The sequence below is a fragment of the Trachypithecus francoisi genome, unplaced genomic scaffold (assembly GCF_009764315.1).
Source record: "Trachypithecus francoisi isolate TF-2019V2 unplaced genomic scaffold, Tfra_2.0 Lachesis_group0, whole genome shotgun sequence".
Classification (NCBI taxonomy): Eukaryota; Metazoa; Chordata; class Mammalia; order Primates; family Cercopithecidae; genus Trachypithecus; species Trachypithecus francoisi.
In genome coordinates, this window is record NW_022681453.1 from 164,276,884 (window position 1) to 164,291,006 (window position 14,123).

A 14,123-nucleotide genomic window follows, 5' to 3' on the forward strand; every position below is an offset into this window, starting at 1 on the left:
AATTTTTGTATAAGGTGTAAGGAAGGGATCCAGTTTCAGCTTTCTACACACAGCTAGCCAGTTTTCCCAGCATCATTTATTAAATAGGGAATCCTTTCCCCATTTCTTGTTCTTGTCAGGTTTGTCAAAGATGAGATGGTTGTAGATGTGTGGTATTATTTTTGAGGGCTCTGTTCTTTTCCATTGGTCTGTATCTCTGTTTTGGTACCATACCATGCTGTTTTGGTTACTGTAGCCTTGTAGTATAGTTTGAAGTCAGGTAGTGCGATGCCTCCAGCTTTGTTCTTTTGGCTTAGGATTGTCTTGGCAATGTGGGCTCTTTTTTGGTTCCATATGAACTTTAAAGTAGTTTTTTCCAACTCTGTGAAGAAAGTCACTGGTAGCTTGATGGGGATGGCATTGGATCTATAAATTACCTTGGGCAGTATGGCCATTTTCATGATATTGATTCTTCCTATCCATGAGCATGGAATGTTCTTTCATTTGTTTGTGACCTCTTTATTTCGTTGAGCAGTGGTTTTTAGTTCTCCTTGAAGAGGTCCTTCACATCCCTTGTAAGGTGGATTCCTAGGTATTTTATTCTCTTTGAAGCAATTGTGAATAGGAGTTTACTCATGATTTGGCTCTCTGTTTGTCTGTTATTGGTGTATAGGAATGCCTGCAATTTTTGCACATTGATTTTGTATCCTGAGACTTTGCTGAAGTTGCTTATCAGCTTAAGGAGATTTTGGGCTGAGATGATGGGGTTTTCTAAATATAAAATAATGTCATCTGCAAACACGGACACTTTGACTTCCTCTTTTCCTAATTGAATACCCTTTATTTCTTTTTCCTGCCTGATTGCCCTGGCCAGAACTTCCAACACTATGTTGAACAGGAGTGGTGAGAGAGGGCATCCCTGTCTTGCACCAGTTTTCAAAGGGAATGCTTCCAGTTTTTGCCCATTCAGTATTATATTGGCTGTGAGTTTGTCATTAATAGTTCTTATTCTTTTGAGATACATCCCCTCAATACCTAGTTTATTGAGAGTTTTTAGCATGAAGGGCTGTTAAATTTTGTCAAAGGACTTTTCTGCATCTATTGAGATAATCCTGTGGTTTTTGTCTTTGGTTCTGTTTATATGACGGATTATGTTTATTGATTTGCATATGTTGAACCAGCATTGCATCCTAGGGATGAAGCCCACGTGATCATGGTAGATAAGCTTTTTGATGTGCTGCTGGATTCGGTTTGCCAGTATTTTATTGAGGATTTTTGCACCGACGTTCATCAAGGATATTGGTCTAAAATTCTCTTTTTTTGTTGTGTCTCTGCCAGGCTTTGGTATCAGGATGATACTGGCCTCATAAAATGAGTTAGGGAGGATTCCCTCTTTTTCTATTGATTGGAATAGTTTCAGAAGAAATGGTACCAGGTCCTCTTTGTAACTCTGGTAGAATTTGGCTGTGAATCTGTCTGGTCCTGGACTTTTTTTGGTGGGTAGGCTATTAATTATTGCCTCAATTTCAGAGCCTGTTACTGGTCTATTCAGGGATTCAACTTCTTCCTGGTTTAGTCTTGGGAGGGTGTATGTGTCCAGGAATTTATCCATTTCTTCTAGATTTTCTAGTTTATTTGCATAGAGGTGTTTATAGTATTCTCTGATGGTAGTTTGTATTTTTGTGGGATTGGTGGTGATATCCCCTTTATCGTTTTTCATTGCGTCTATTTGATTCTTCTCTCTATTCTTTATTAGTCTTGCTAGTGCTCTATCAATTTTGTTGATCTTTTCAAAAAACCAGCTCCTGATTCACTGATTTTTTGAAAGTTTTTTTTTTTTGTGTCTCTATCTCCTTCAGTTCTGCTCTGATCTTAGTTATTTCTTGCCTTCTGCTAGCTTTTGAATGTGTTTGCTCTTGCTCCTCTACTTCCATGATGTTAGGGTGTCAATTTTAGATCTTTCCTGCTTTCTCTTGTGGGCATTTAGTGCTATAAATTTCCCTCTACACACTGCTTTAAATGTCTCCCAGAGATTCTGGCATGTTGTGTCTTTGTTCTCATTGTTTTCAAAGAACATCATTACTTCTGCCTTCATTTCTTTTTTTTTTTTTTTTTTTTTTTGAGACGGAGTCTTGCTCTGTCGCCCGGGCTGGAGTGCAGTGGCCGGATCTCAGCTCACTGCAAGCTCCGCCTCCCGAGCTTCTCCGCCATTCTCCTGCCTCAGCCTCCCGAGTAGCTGGGACTACAGGCGCCCGCCACCTCGCCCGGCTAGTTTTTTGTATTTTTTAGTAGAGACGGGGTTTCACCGTGTTCGCCAGGATGGTCTCGATCTCCTGACCTCGTGATTCGCCCGTCTCGGCCTCCCACAGTGCTGGGATTACAGGCTTGAGCCACCGTGCCCGGCCTCTGCCTTCATTTCATTATGTACCCAGTAGTCATTCAGGAGCAGGTTGTTCAGTTTCCATGTAGTTGAGCAGTTTTGATTGAGTTTCTTAATCCTGAGTTCTAGTTTGATTGCACTGTGGTCTGAGAGACGGTTTGTTATAATTTCTGTTCTTTTACATTTGCTGAGGAGTGCTTTACTTCCAACTATGTGGTCAACTTTGGAATAAGTGCGATGTGGAGCTGAGAATGTATATTCTGTTGATTTCGGCTGGAGAGTTCTGTAGACATCTATTAAATCTGCTTGGTGCAGAGCTGAGTTCAATTGCTGGATATTCTTGTTAACTTTCTGTCTTGTTGATCTGTCTAATGTTGACAGTGGGGTGTTAAAGTCTTCTGTTATCATTGTGTGGGAGTCTAAGTCTCTTTGTAGGTCTCTAAGGACTTACTTTATGAATCTGGGTGCTCCTGTATTGGGTGTATATATATTTAGGATAGTTAGCTCTTCTTGTTGAATTGATCCCTTTACCATTATGTAACGGCCTTCTTTGTCTCTTTTGATATTTGTTGGCTTAAAGTCTGTCTTATCAGAGACTAGGATTGCAATCCCTGCTTTTTTTTTGTTTTCCATTTGCTTGGTAGATCTTCCTCCATCCCTTTAATTTGAGCCTATGTGTGTCTCTGCATGTGAGATGGGTCTCCTGAATACAGCAAACTGATGGGTCTTGACTCTTTATCCAATTTGCCAGTCTGTGTCTTTTAATTGGAGCATTTAGCCCATTTACATTTAAGGTTAATATTGTTATGTGTGAATTTGATCCTCTCATTATGATGTTAGCTGGTTATTTTGCTCATTAGTTGATGCGGTTTATTCATAGTGTTGATGGTCTTTACAGTTTGGTATGATTTTGTGGTGGCTGGTACCGGCTGTTCCTTTCCATGTTTAGTGCTTCCTTCAGGAGCTCTTGTAAGGCAGGCCTGGTGGTGACAAAATCTCTCAGCATTTGTTTGTCTGTAAAGGATTTTATTTCTCCTTCACTTATGAAGCTTAGTTTGGCTGGATATGAAATTCTGGGTTGAAAATTCTCTTCTTTAAGAATGTTGAATATTGGCCCCCACTCTCTTCTGGCTTGTAGAGTTTCTGCCAAGAGATCTGCTGTTAGTCTGATGGGCTTCCCTTTGTGGGTAACCCGACCTTTCTCTCTGGCTGCCCTTAACATTTTTTTCTTGATTTCAACGTTGGTGAATCTGACAATTAAGTGTCTTGGAGCTGCTCTTCTCAAGGAGCATCTTTGTGGCATTCTCTGTATTTCCTGAATTTGAATGTTGGCCTGCCTTGCTAGGATGGGGAAGTTCTCCTGGATAATATCCTGAAGTGTATTTTCCAACTTGATTCCATTCTCCCTGTCACTTCTAGGTACACCAATCAGACACAGATTTGGTCTTTTCACATAGTCCCATATTTCTTGGAGGCTTTGTTCATTTCTTTTTACTCTTTTTCTCTAAACTTCTCTTCTCACTTCATTTCATTCATTTGACTTCAGTCACTGATACCCTTTCTTCCACTTGATCGAATTGGCTACTGAAGCTTGTGCATGCATCACGTAGTTCTTGTGTCATGGTTTTCAGCTCCATCAGGTCATTTAAGGTCTTCTCTACGCTGTTTATTCTAGTTAGCCATTCATCTAATCTTTTTTCAAGGTTTTTAGCATCTTTGTGATGGGTTCGAACATCCTCCTTTAGCTCAGAGTAGTTTGCTATTACCAATCGTCTGAAGCCTTCTTCTCTCAACTCGTCAACGTCATTCTCCATCTGGCTTTGTTCCATTGCTGGTGAGGAACTGCATTCCTTTGGAGGAGAAGCAGCGCTCTGATTTTTAGAATTTTCAGTTCTTCTGCTCTGGTTTCTCCCCATCTTTGTGGTTTTATCTACCTTTGGTCTTTGATGATGGTGATGTACAGATGGGATTTTGGTGTGGATGTCCTTTCTGTTTGTTAATTTTCCTTCTAACAGTCAGGACCCTCAGCTGCAGGTCTGTTGGAGTTTGCTGGAGGTCCACTCCAGATCCTGTTTGCCTGGGTATCACCAGCAGAGGCTGCAGAATAGCAAATATTGCAGAATGGCAAATGTTGCTGCTTGATCCTTCCTCTGGAAGCTTCGTTTCAGAGGGGCACCCAGCTGTATGAGGTGTCAGTCAGCCCCTACTGGGAGGTGTCTCCCAGTTAGGCTACTCGGGGGTCAGGGATCCACTTGAGGAGGCAGTCTGTCCCTTCTCAGATCTCAAACTCCATGCTGGGAGAACCACTACTCTCTTCAAAACTCAGCTGGAAATGCAGAAATCACCCATCTTCTGCATCACTCATGCTGGGAGCTGTAGACTGGAGCTGTTTCTATTCAGCCATCTTGGAACCTCCCTCCCTGAAATATGACTTCTACAAAACTTGTCCAAATAACAAGAGCTCCCCTCAGCCAGTGGTTCCCAAGTCTATCAGCATATTACAATTCTCTGGAGACGTTTGAAAAATCCCAAAGCCCAGGCCCCAACCCAGCCCAATTAAATAACAACCTCAGGCTGGGTGGGGTGGCTTATGCCTATAATCTCAGCACTGTGGGAGGCCAATGTGGGAGGACTGCTTGAGCCCAGGAGTTTGAGACCAACCTGGTCAATGTGGTGAGACCTTGTCTCTACAAAATATTAAGAAATTAGCCAGGCATGATGGCATGTGCACCTGTGGTCCCACCTCCTGTGGGAGGCTGATGTAGGAAGCTCACTTAAGCCTGGGAAGTGGAGGCTGCAGTTAGCTGCGATCTAGTCACTGCACTCTAACCTAGGTGGCACAGTGAGACCCTCTCTCTGATAATAATAATGATAATAATAATAAATACCAATCTCAGGGGAGGAGGAACAAGCATCAGTAATTTTTGAAGCTCCCCCAGGGAATTGTAATGTGTAGATAATTTGAGAACCACTATCTTTGGTTTCTTCACCTTCTATTTTTGGATAGGGAAGAGGGGGGTTTTCATTCCATTCTCTTGATTCTTCCAAGCCTTAGTCCTTTCTGTTTCTTGAAGTGGACTAGAACTATTTCACAAGGTCATTGTACACTAGCTCATTGCCTCTCCAACTTTAATGTGCAGATGACTCACTCCGTTCACTTGGTGGAGGGGCGGTATCTTGTTAGAATGCAGATTCTGATAGAATGAATTTGTCAGGGGGATGAGATTCTGCATTTCTAACCAGCTCCCATATGATACCAGTGTTGCTGGTTCACAGACCTCACTTTGAGTAGGGACAGCATCCACACTGTGTTCTAAGGACATGAAGGTGGCTACACAGGACCCTGCAGTTGGGCAACACAGCCTCCAGGTGCTTCAAAGGGGATTGCACGAGGTTACAGATGTGTGTGACCAGAGAGCCACTGTCCTGAGGTCAGCAGAAAGTCCCCCTTTTCTTTTCTATATTCCATGGGTTCTAGCATGCCTGAGACCTGTTAGAGTAGGCTGGCTGAAGGTAGGAAGATAGAAATGCACCTCCAAGGATTCTCATCTTGCTTTTCTGCAGGCTTCCCAGCTTCTCTGTGTCAGCCTCTGGCCAACTCTGGGTTCAAAGTCCTGTTTTCTTTCTTGTATCCAACAAGTAATTATGGAGAACCTATCTTGACCCCGTGCACTGTTGTAGACGGGCAATATAATAGTGAGCGAGATGGACAATGTCTCTGTTCCCACAGACCAAGGCTTGACACATGTTTTCTTTAGAAGGTTACATTGTCAGTATCTTAGGCTTTGTGGGTCACATTTGGTCTCTGTCACAACTACTCAACTCTGCCTTTGTCGTGCAAAAGCAGCCACAGACAATAAAACTTCAACGTTTTATTGAAACTTTGCTGCAGGATTTGATCCACAGATATAGTTTGCCAACCCCTGCCATTGAGCTTACGTTTTACAGAGGGGAGACCAGGAACAGAAAAACAAATAAGAAAATCATAATGGGATGAGAAAATCATGCAGAGAATTAAAATAGGTCATTGTGGCAGAGAGTGATTGTGGTGGTGGGTGTGGGCAGGAGACTACTTTAGACTAAGTGGTTGAGTGGGTGGTAGAAGGCACTTCTAAGCGGCATGGAAGGTGACATGGAAGGTGCCACTTAGGTGGCATGGAAGCTGAGTACTGAGTGGCCAACAGGAGCTGGCCATGATCAAAACCAGAAAGAAAAACATTCCAAACAGCAGGAACCACAAGTGCAAAGGCCCTGTGGCTAAAGCAAGTTTGGAGTGTTTGAGAACCTGAGAGATGGTCACTGTGGCTGAGTCAAGGAGACAATGGAGGTAGGAAGTGATGTAGGAGATACAGGCTGGAGTCCCCTCTTGTGGAGCTTTGTAATCCAGGTGAGCCTTCAAGTGTCTGGAAGCCACACGAGGGTTTACCCAGGTGGGTGATGTCATTTTTATGCCCTCTGCATGGGAAAGCACTTGGGGAACTAACTGCTCCTTACACTCTCTTTCTCCTCCCCATGGAAGGCTCAGGCCCAGCTGTCCCTTACCGATGGAGCACCCTCTTGGAGGCAGGCCAGAGGGGCCAGGAGTCTGTGGGGTGGGGTTTCTGGAGGGTACTCTTGTTTGTCTAGAAATCCTTTCTCCAGCATTTTGCCTCACTCTCCCCTTTAGCTTTGGTGGGCAGGGGCGGGCTACTTGGTAGCAACACCTGGGGGCCCAGTGAGGCAGGAAACAATCTCCTCCGCGCCCCCACTTCCCTGTGCTGAACGCAGGCAGCTCTGGTCCACAGGAGGGGTCAATGGTTACATAAGGGGCACCGTCATCAAGTGTTTGTCTGATTGTAACTAATAAAAACCATATCCACAGAGGTGGCATCCTCATTTGATTCCCCCAAAATTCAGTACTGTAGGGACAATTATTATCCCCATTGCATAGATGAGGAAATCAAGGCCGGGAGGTCAGAATTTACCTAGCAAAGAGCCAGTGTTCTATCCATGTGGCTTTGGAGCAGGAAGTTAGCGAGAGAAGGAAAAACAGCTTTGTATCCCATGAGAAGGAGCAGACACTAAGAGGCTCTGTGCAATGGGCTTTCCTGCTCTAAACAGAAGACAGAAAGAGGGGTCCGGTAGAGTGCACCAACCTGGGGGCCGGGAGGCCCAGGGGAGCCTAGTGAGCCTTGCATGCACGGGGACTGCGAGGTCTCCAGTTCCAGGATGAGATTCTTCATGTCTGGGGAGAGAAGCTTCAGTACAAAGCAACACAGAGTTAAAGGTCAGGTGTAGGGGACAGAGGAAGGGTCACCATCCTGGACACAGACCTGCTCTGGGTTCAGGTCTCTAAGCCTGGCAGTTCCCTGACACCCCAATGACTGCCCCAAGAAGATGACATCTTGGGCTACCAGTTTCTGTTCTCTCATCTGCTCTTGAGACAAACCTGGCTTTTGTGAATTACAGATACCGCGCAGCCACTTTGGATAGAGTTAGGAAGCTCATTTCAGGGGCCTCTATCCAATGTCTAGGTTGGCACCGTCCAGTGGAAACATAACTAACATGAGCCACCGATAAGAGCAACATTGTAATTTTAAATTGTCTAGTAGTCACATTTTTTTCCTTTCAAGAAGGTAAAAAGAAAAAAGTGAAATTAATTTTAATAATATACTTTATTTAACCCAACAAAACCCAAATATTATCATTTTAACATATATTTAGTATTAGAAAGTTAACTAATGAGATAGTTTACATTCCTTTTTCATACTAATTCTTTCAAAATCCAGTGTGTATTTTACACTTACAGCACATCTCAACTTGAACTAGCCACATTGCAAGTGCCAGATAGCTACATATGGCTAGTGGCTCCTAAACTGGACAGCACAGGAGAAACAGCGTTGGGAAAGAGCTGAGAATCCCAAGTTCCCAGAATGCCCTGGCTGTTGCCTTCTAGGCCAGTTTCCCGAATCTTGCTCTTTTCCTCACCTTGTCCTTTCTTTCCAAATTCTGCTCCCTCTCACACCTCAGTGTGGCTACAGGAGAACTATTTCCTGAGTCACCTCATGGAAATGGTCTGTGTTAGACACGGGCTGCAGAATGGAATTTCATAAACACTTGGGGAGAAGAAAAACAGAAGGGGAAATTCCATATTTGAGCAGCTGATGGGAACCCAGGAAGTTATATTATAAATTCACCTCGTGGTTTTTGAGAAAATGAGAAACTTTGCCAAATCCAATTCCTCCTGAGAAGAATCTCCCTCCCTCCATCATTTATTTAAGATATTTGGAGAATGCACACACCCCAGGAACTGCAAAATGTCCATTCCAGGGCTCAACCTCTGGGTGACCATGGAGAGTTGAGGCTCTCACAAAAGATTCCAGAGGCAGCTCAGGTGGAGTGGGGCAGGCAGGCGGGGCTGTGTGGTGTGCAAATGAGTAGCCTGCACTTTTTTTTTCCTCTCATAAATCCCAAAGTACTCACCGGACTTCGGCCACCTCTGAAGAATGGTGGTGGGAACAGTGGTGGTGGAGGGGGCGTCAGCAGGCAGCATGCTTTGTGGCCACCACGCTTCTTCTGATCCAGGCCAGGAAGGGCTGTTCAGAGAAAACTGCTGCTCGTTAGCATGTGGTCAGTGCTGGGGCCTCTGTCACACCCACCGTGCCCAGGGAAGACCCATCCTGCCACCCTAGACTTCCAAATCTAATTTCTAGCCTGTTGGATGTGGGTGGGCCTCCTGTCGGCTACTTGACATAGCAATTATGCCCTTGCCCTTGCCTTTGCTGGATTAAGATGGTTCATAAAGAAGCAGATAACTTGTCTGGACACTGTGACCATTATAAGGTTCATTTCTCCTTCCTCAGATACTGACTTGTTACTTTGTAGATGTAGCAGGAAATGCAAAGTTCAAACAGACTCATCATATGCCCTCAGTAGTTGAGGAGAAGAAAGTGCTTGCTAATAACTTTAATATTGTACTCAGAAGGAAATTGTTCAGACACGGAGGCAGCCAGGGCTGGTGGCAGCATTACTTACAGGACACCCACACTCATGATTTAAAACACATATATTGACTCTAGACTTTACAAACACATTCACGTGTCACTCATGTCACTGGAGAATTATGGTTTAATGTCTCAGTATATGGGTAGCCTAATCCACAGTGTCAGGAAATGAAGGGAGGGCTCTGAACCTTTGTAGCTTTATTTTTACAAAAAGTCTCATCCATGTTCAATGTTAGTAAATGTTCAATGTTGAAGTATGCCTTATAAAAAGTACACAGATCAATAAGTTACAGCCCAATAAATCTCCACAAGGTGGACGAATCCTAGAAACCAGCACCCAGGTCAACAAACAGCATCCCCCAGCACCCAGAAGCTCCTTCAAGCTCTAATCTCTGCACCCCTTCCCATCCTGAATTCTAACACCAGACATTCATTTTGACTGATATTGCACTTTATGTAAATGGAATCATACAATATGAACTCTTGTCTTTGGTTTCTCTCTCTTAACATGTTGTCTATGGGAATCATCTAGGTTGTTGTTTATCATTGTTACTGCTGAATAGAGTCCCACTGAGTGACTATATCACAACCTGCTCATCCATTCTGCTGAACATTGCTGATGTTCATTGGGTTGGTACAACTACACATCCACCAGAATGGCTAAAATGAAAAGGACAGAACATAAGAAATGTGGCAAGGATGTGGAACAACCACAACTATCACACATTAGCTGGCCAGAATGTAAACCGATGCAACCTCTTTGGAAAATTGCTTGTTATCTTCTATTAAAGCTGAACACAGACATACACTTTAGCCTAGCAATTTCACTCCTAGGTTTTTACCAATAGAAAAGTGGGTGTATCTGGAATCATGATTGCAAGTGATCTTTAAAATTTCAGGTTCTGACTCCAAGCTTGAATCTCCTCCCCAGTATATCTGAATGATGTGCATTGGCCAGGACCATATATGTGTTCTCTGGTGTTTGCACTGAGACAGCCCTGATTTGTGTCCCTACCGAATGAATCCAGTGGGAGTTACTGCAAATGTTTCAAGGTAAACTTTTTAGTTAAGAGCCAGCTTGAATGGTTATAGTTTTATTTTTATACCAACAAGTAAAAATTTCTCTTGAAATGGCCCTTAAAAAAAAGTGGGTGTGTTTTTGCTAAAATGCATGTACTAAAATATTCATAGCAGCAATATCCATAATCACCCAAAGCTACGGTTTTTCAGTTCTCAGTTTTGGTGTCACGATGTACCTTCACTTCCACCCCTTCACGATACCTCTGACCTCACAGAACATGCGCGCCAGGTTGACCACCACATGCTCTCAGTCCTGAATCCAGTTTTCTGTCTTATCTCCCAGGGGCCAGCATCTGCCAACCATCTCCACCTTGTGCTCCAGGACCTGCCTCAGACACTAGACAAGTGCTGAGTGCTCCCCAGAAGTCGCCAGGTCGTGCAGTGTCCACAGGAATGGTGGCTCTGTGCACACACACTCCCTAGCACCCTTGATGATGGAGCATTCCACTGGCCTGTGCCAAAGGCCCTCAGCCCTCTCAGGCCCAATGCGACCTTTTATGGGAAACATTGTGTAAAGACACCTTTATTATCCAGAAATGAAATTCATAAATAATACAGCACACTGACACATGATTTAAAAAATCAATATCGTGCTCTTAATTCTACATAAAAGAAAAATATAAGAAAGTGATTTATGGGCCAGGCGTGGTGGCTCATGGCTGTAATCCCAGTACTTTGGGAGGCCAATGCGCGCAGATCACGAGGTCAAGAGATCGAGACCATCCTGGTCAACATGGTGAAACCCCATCTCTACTAAAAATACAAAAATTAGCTGAGTATGGTGGCACGCGCCTGTAGTCCTAGCTACTCAGGAGGCTGAGGCAGGAGAATTGCTTGAACCTGGGAGGTGGAGGTTGCAGTGAGCTAAGATTGCACCACTGTACTCCAACCCGGCAACAGAGCGAGACTCCATCTCAAAAAATAAAAGAAAGAAAGAAACAAAAAAAAAGTGACTTATGATATAAAAGTAAACATTTTGATTATAAGTGGTCAGACACAACAATATTAGAATACATAATGCTGTAGTTTGATGCTTGCACTTACGTGAAATCACAGTGAATGCAACCGCTCAAATACAGATTATAGTACTGGCAACTCCCATGCTACAAGGAATGTGTCCACCATGTGATGTGATTTTCTGAAATAATAAACAACACTGGGTAAAATTCCCGACTAGACAAAGCACAACCATTACTCTGTAATTGTAGTCTTAGAAAACTCAATTTATATTACAACAGTGCTTTAAAAATGCTGTGTAAAAGATAATTCAGTTACAGAATGAGGTAATTATATATAGGTATGAATGTTCCTTGGGACATTTCAAAGTCATGTAGGATGTGGGAAAATTCTGTCTCACCCTTTGCAAGACAGCTCTCACTCCTGACCCGGCTCAACAAACACAGTGGTGCTACCCATCCCAGCCTTTGAAACAACCAAAAATACCTTGAAAATTTCCAAAACTGCCCCAATGAAAACTGTTGGCCTATCTAATGCTTGGTGCTTAGCTTGGTCACAAAAGTTTCCATAGAACCCAGCACCCAACACCAAAGCAGCATCCATTCTAGGTCATACAAGTTAACGAGGGACTGAAGGAATTCAGAAAAACAGGAACAACAGGTAGCCACCAGCTGGGATGGACCTGGCCATCTTTTGGGAAAGATGGCACTCATGCTAATTCTGGAAGAGCAAGGAGAATTCAGACAGGAAGTCTTCCAGACCACAAAAATATCTGGGGAAGTCACGGGTACTTGCTAGGCCTTGAAGGGCCAGCTGGGGAGGTGGATGATGGAAGGAAGGGAGACTCCCTGGGGAGCGGGAGGAATGGCAGGAGAGAGACCGTGTTCCATTCAGGGCTACTTGGATTGTGAGAAGCAGAGCTTCACTCACATGGCCTCTGGGGAAAAAGGAGATTTATCATAAAGTTAACAACTGTCAGAAAGAGCTGGAGCCAGTGAGTTAATGGAGCATGACACTGTCCTGATATTTCTCTCAACTTCCTCCATCCCCTGTCCCCTACCTCCCCTTTTATGCTTCTTTCTGTGCATCTGATCCATTCCATCTTCTTTGGCGTTTTCACACCCATCTTCCCATGACAGCTGACCCAGTCTTGCCTCACCTCTTTTACCTCCCCCATCTGTTTTGTCTGGAACATCCCTTTGTGGGTCTTAGTTCAAACATCCACCACAGGGAATCTGCTTGCCCAGCCAGATGACAGGTCATGGGGGGAGCTGAGCAGAGCCTGCCCTGGACTGGCTCAGATCCAGTCGTTAGCAGGATCTCAGGGTCTGTCACCAGCTCAACAGAGGCTGTGGGAGGAGTTTCTCCTGAAGAAGGCAAGGCAGACAGGCGCTCCAAAATATGTCAAACAGGCCAGGCATAGTGGTTCACGCCTGTAATCCCAACACTTTGGGAGGCTGAGGTGGGCAGATCACTTAAGGTCAGGAGTTCAAGAACAGCCTGACCAAATGGCGAAACCCCATCTCTACTAAAAATACAAAAATTTGCTGGGCGTGGTGGCACATGCTTGTAATCCCAGCTACTCGGGAGGCTGAGGCAGGAGAATCACTTGAACTTGGGAGGCAGAGGTTGCAGTGAGCTGAGATTGTGCCATTGCACTCCAGCCCAGGCAAGAGTGAAACTCCATCTCAAACAAACAAACAAACAAAAAACGTTAAACACAGCACAGAGGCAAGACGCTTTAAGGTGGTCGCCTAATGAAGAGGAGGAACAGTGGGTGTTGGGGTCAGGATGCAGGGAAAGCTGGAAAGTTAATGTGGGGCTAGATCATTCCGTTTTGGATACCCCACAAAGGGGTTTAAGTTTTTGTTTTTCTTTTCTTTTTTTGAGACGGAGTCTTGCTCTATCGCCCAGGCTGGAGTGCAGTGGTGCGATCTCGGCTCACTGCAAACTTGGCCTCCTAGGTTCACGCCATTCTCCTGCCTCAGCCTCCTGAGTGGCTGGGACTACAGGCGCCCGCCACCGCGCCCAGCTAATTTTTTGTATTTTTGGTAGAGACGGGGTTTCCCCGTGTTAGCCAGGATGGTCTCCATCTCCCGACCTCGTGATCCACCCACCTCGGCCTCCCAAAGTGCTGGGATTACAGACGTCAGCCACCGCACCCGGCTGGGTTTAAGCTTTAATCGGAAAGTCGTAGGAAGCCACGGCAGGTGCAGGGTAAAGGAGTAACAGGATCAAAATGGTGCCGGAGAACACTGGGAAGGTGCAGGTGTGCGGAGGACAGTCTTGGAGAATGGGAGCATACAGCAGGGCACGGGAAAGGAAGGGAGGGACTGATGCAGAGAAACTGGGGACCGTGTTGCAGGAGGGAAAGAGCAGGGAGACTCAAGGGTGGTTTTGAAGTTGCAGGGGACCCGGGGCAACAATGGTCAGAGTTTGGGAAAGAAAAGTCACAGCAGGCACTAGTTTATGAGTGTTAGACATTTATTCATTTGAGCACACTCTGCCAGGCACTGGGCCAGGCCTTGTGGGAAGCAGAAAGTACCTAAATGGCATCTGTAGTTGGAAAGGCTTGCAGAGCCCAGAGGCCTGCTGCTTATACCCCACTCTCTACCCTCCCATAAGCAGTCCATCAAGAAGTATTCAGGTGTTGCCTCTAACAGGAAGCTTTCCTTGACTTTCCAGGCCAAGATTGAGTGGCCCTGCTATGTTTTTCTCTGGGTTTACCCCTATGCTAGGTTTTC

At 44.7% G+C, this 14,123-nt stretch overlaps 1 protein-coding gene across 4 annotated transcripts in view; it reads right to left on the minus strand.

Annotated features, from left to right (window-relative positions):
- The window catches only part of COLQ (collagen like tail subunit of asymmetric acetylcholinesterase), a 77,514-nt gene that overhangs the window by 36,162 nt on the left and 27,229 nt on the right, over nucleotides 1-14,123 (minus strand). For all 4 annotated transcript variants that reach the window (XR_004437347.1, XM_033212725.1, XM_033212726.1 and 1 more), the window contains exons 2-3: nucleotides 8,822-8,934; nucleotides 7,495-7,596 (exon numbers count right to left, since the gene is read on the minus strand). Coding sequence is in view for 3 of the 4 variants with exons in the window: in XM_033212725.1 (XP_033068616.1) it covers nucleotides 7,495-7,596; nucleotides 8,822-8,934 (215 nt within the window). In the remaining variant the exon portion in view is untranslated. The remainder of the gene's footprint in view (nucleotides 1-7,494; nucleotides 7,597-8,821; nucleotides 8,935-14,123) is intronic.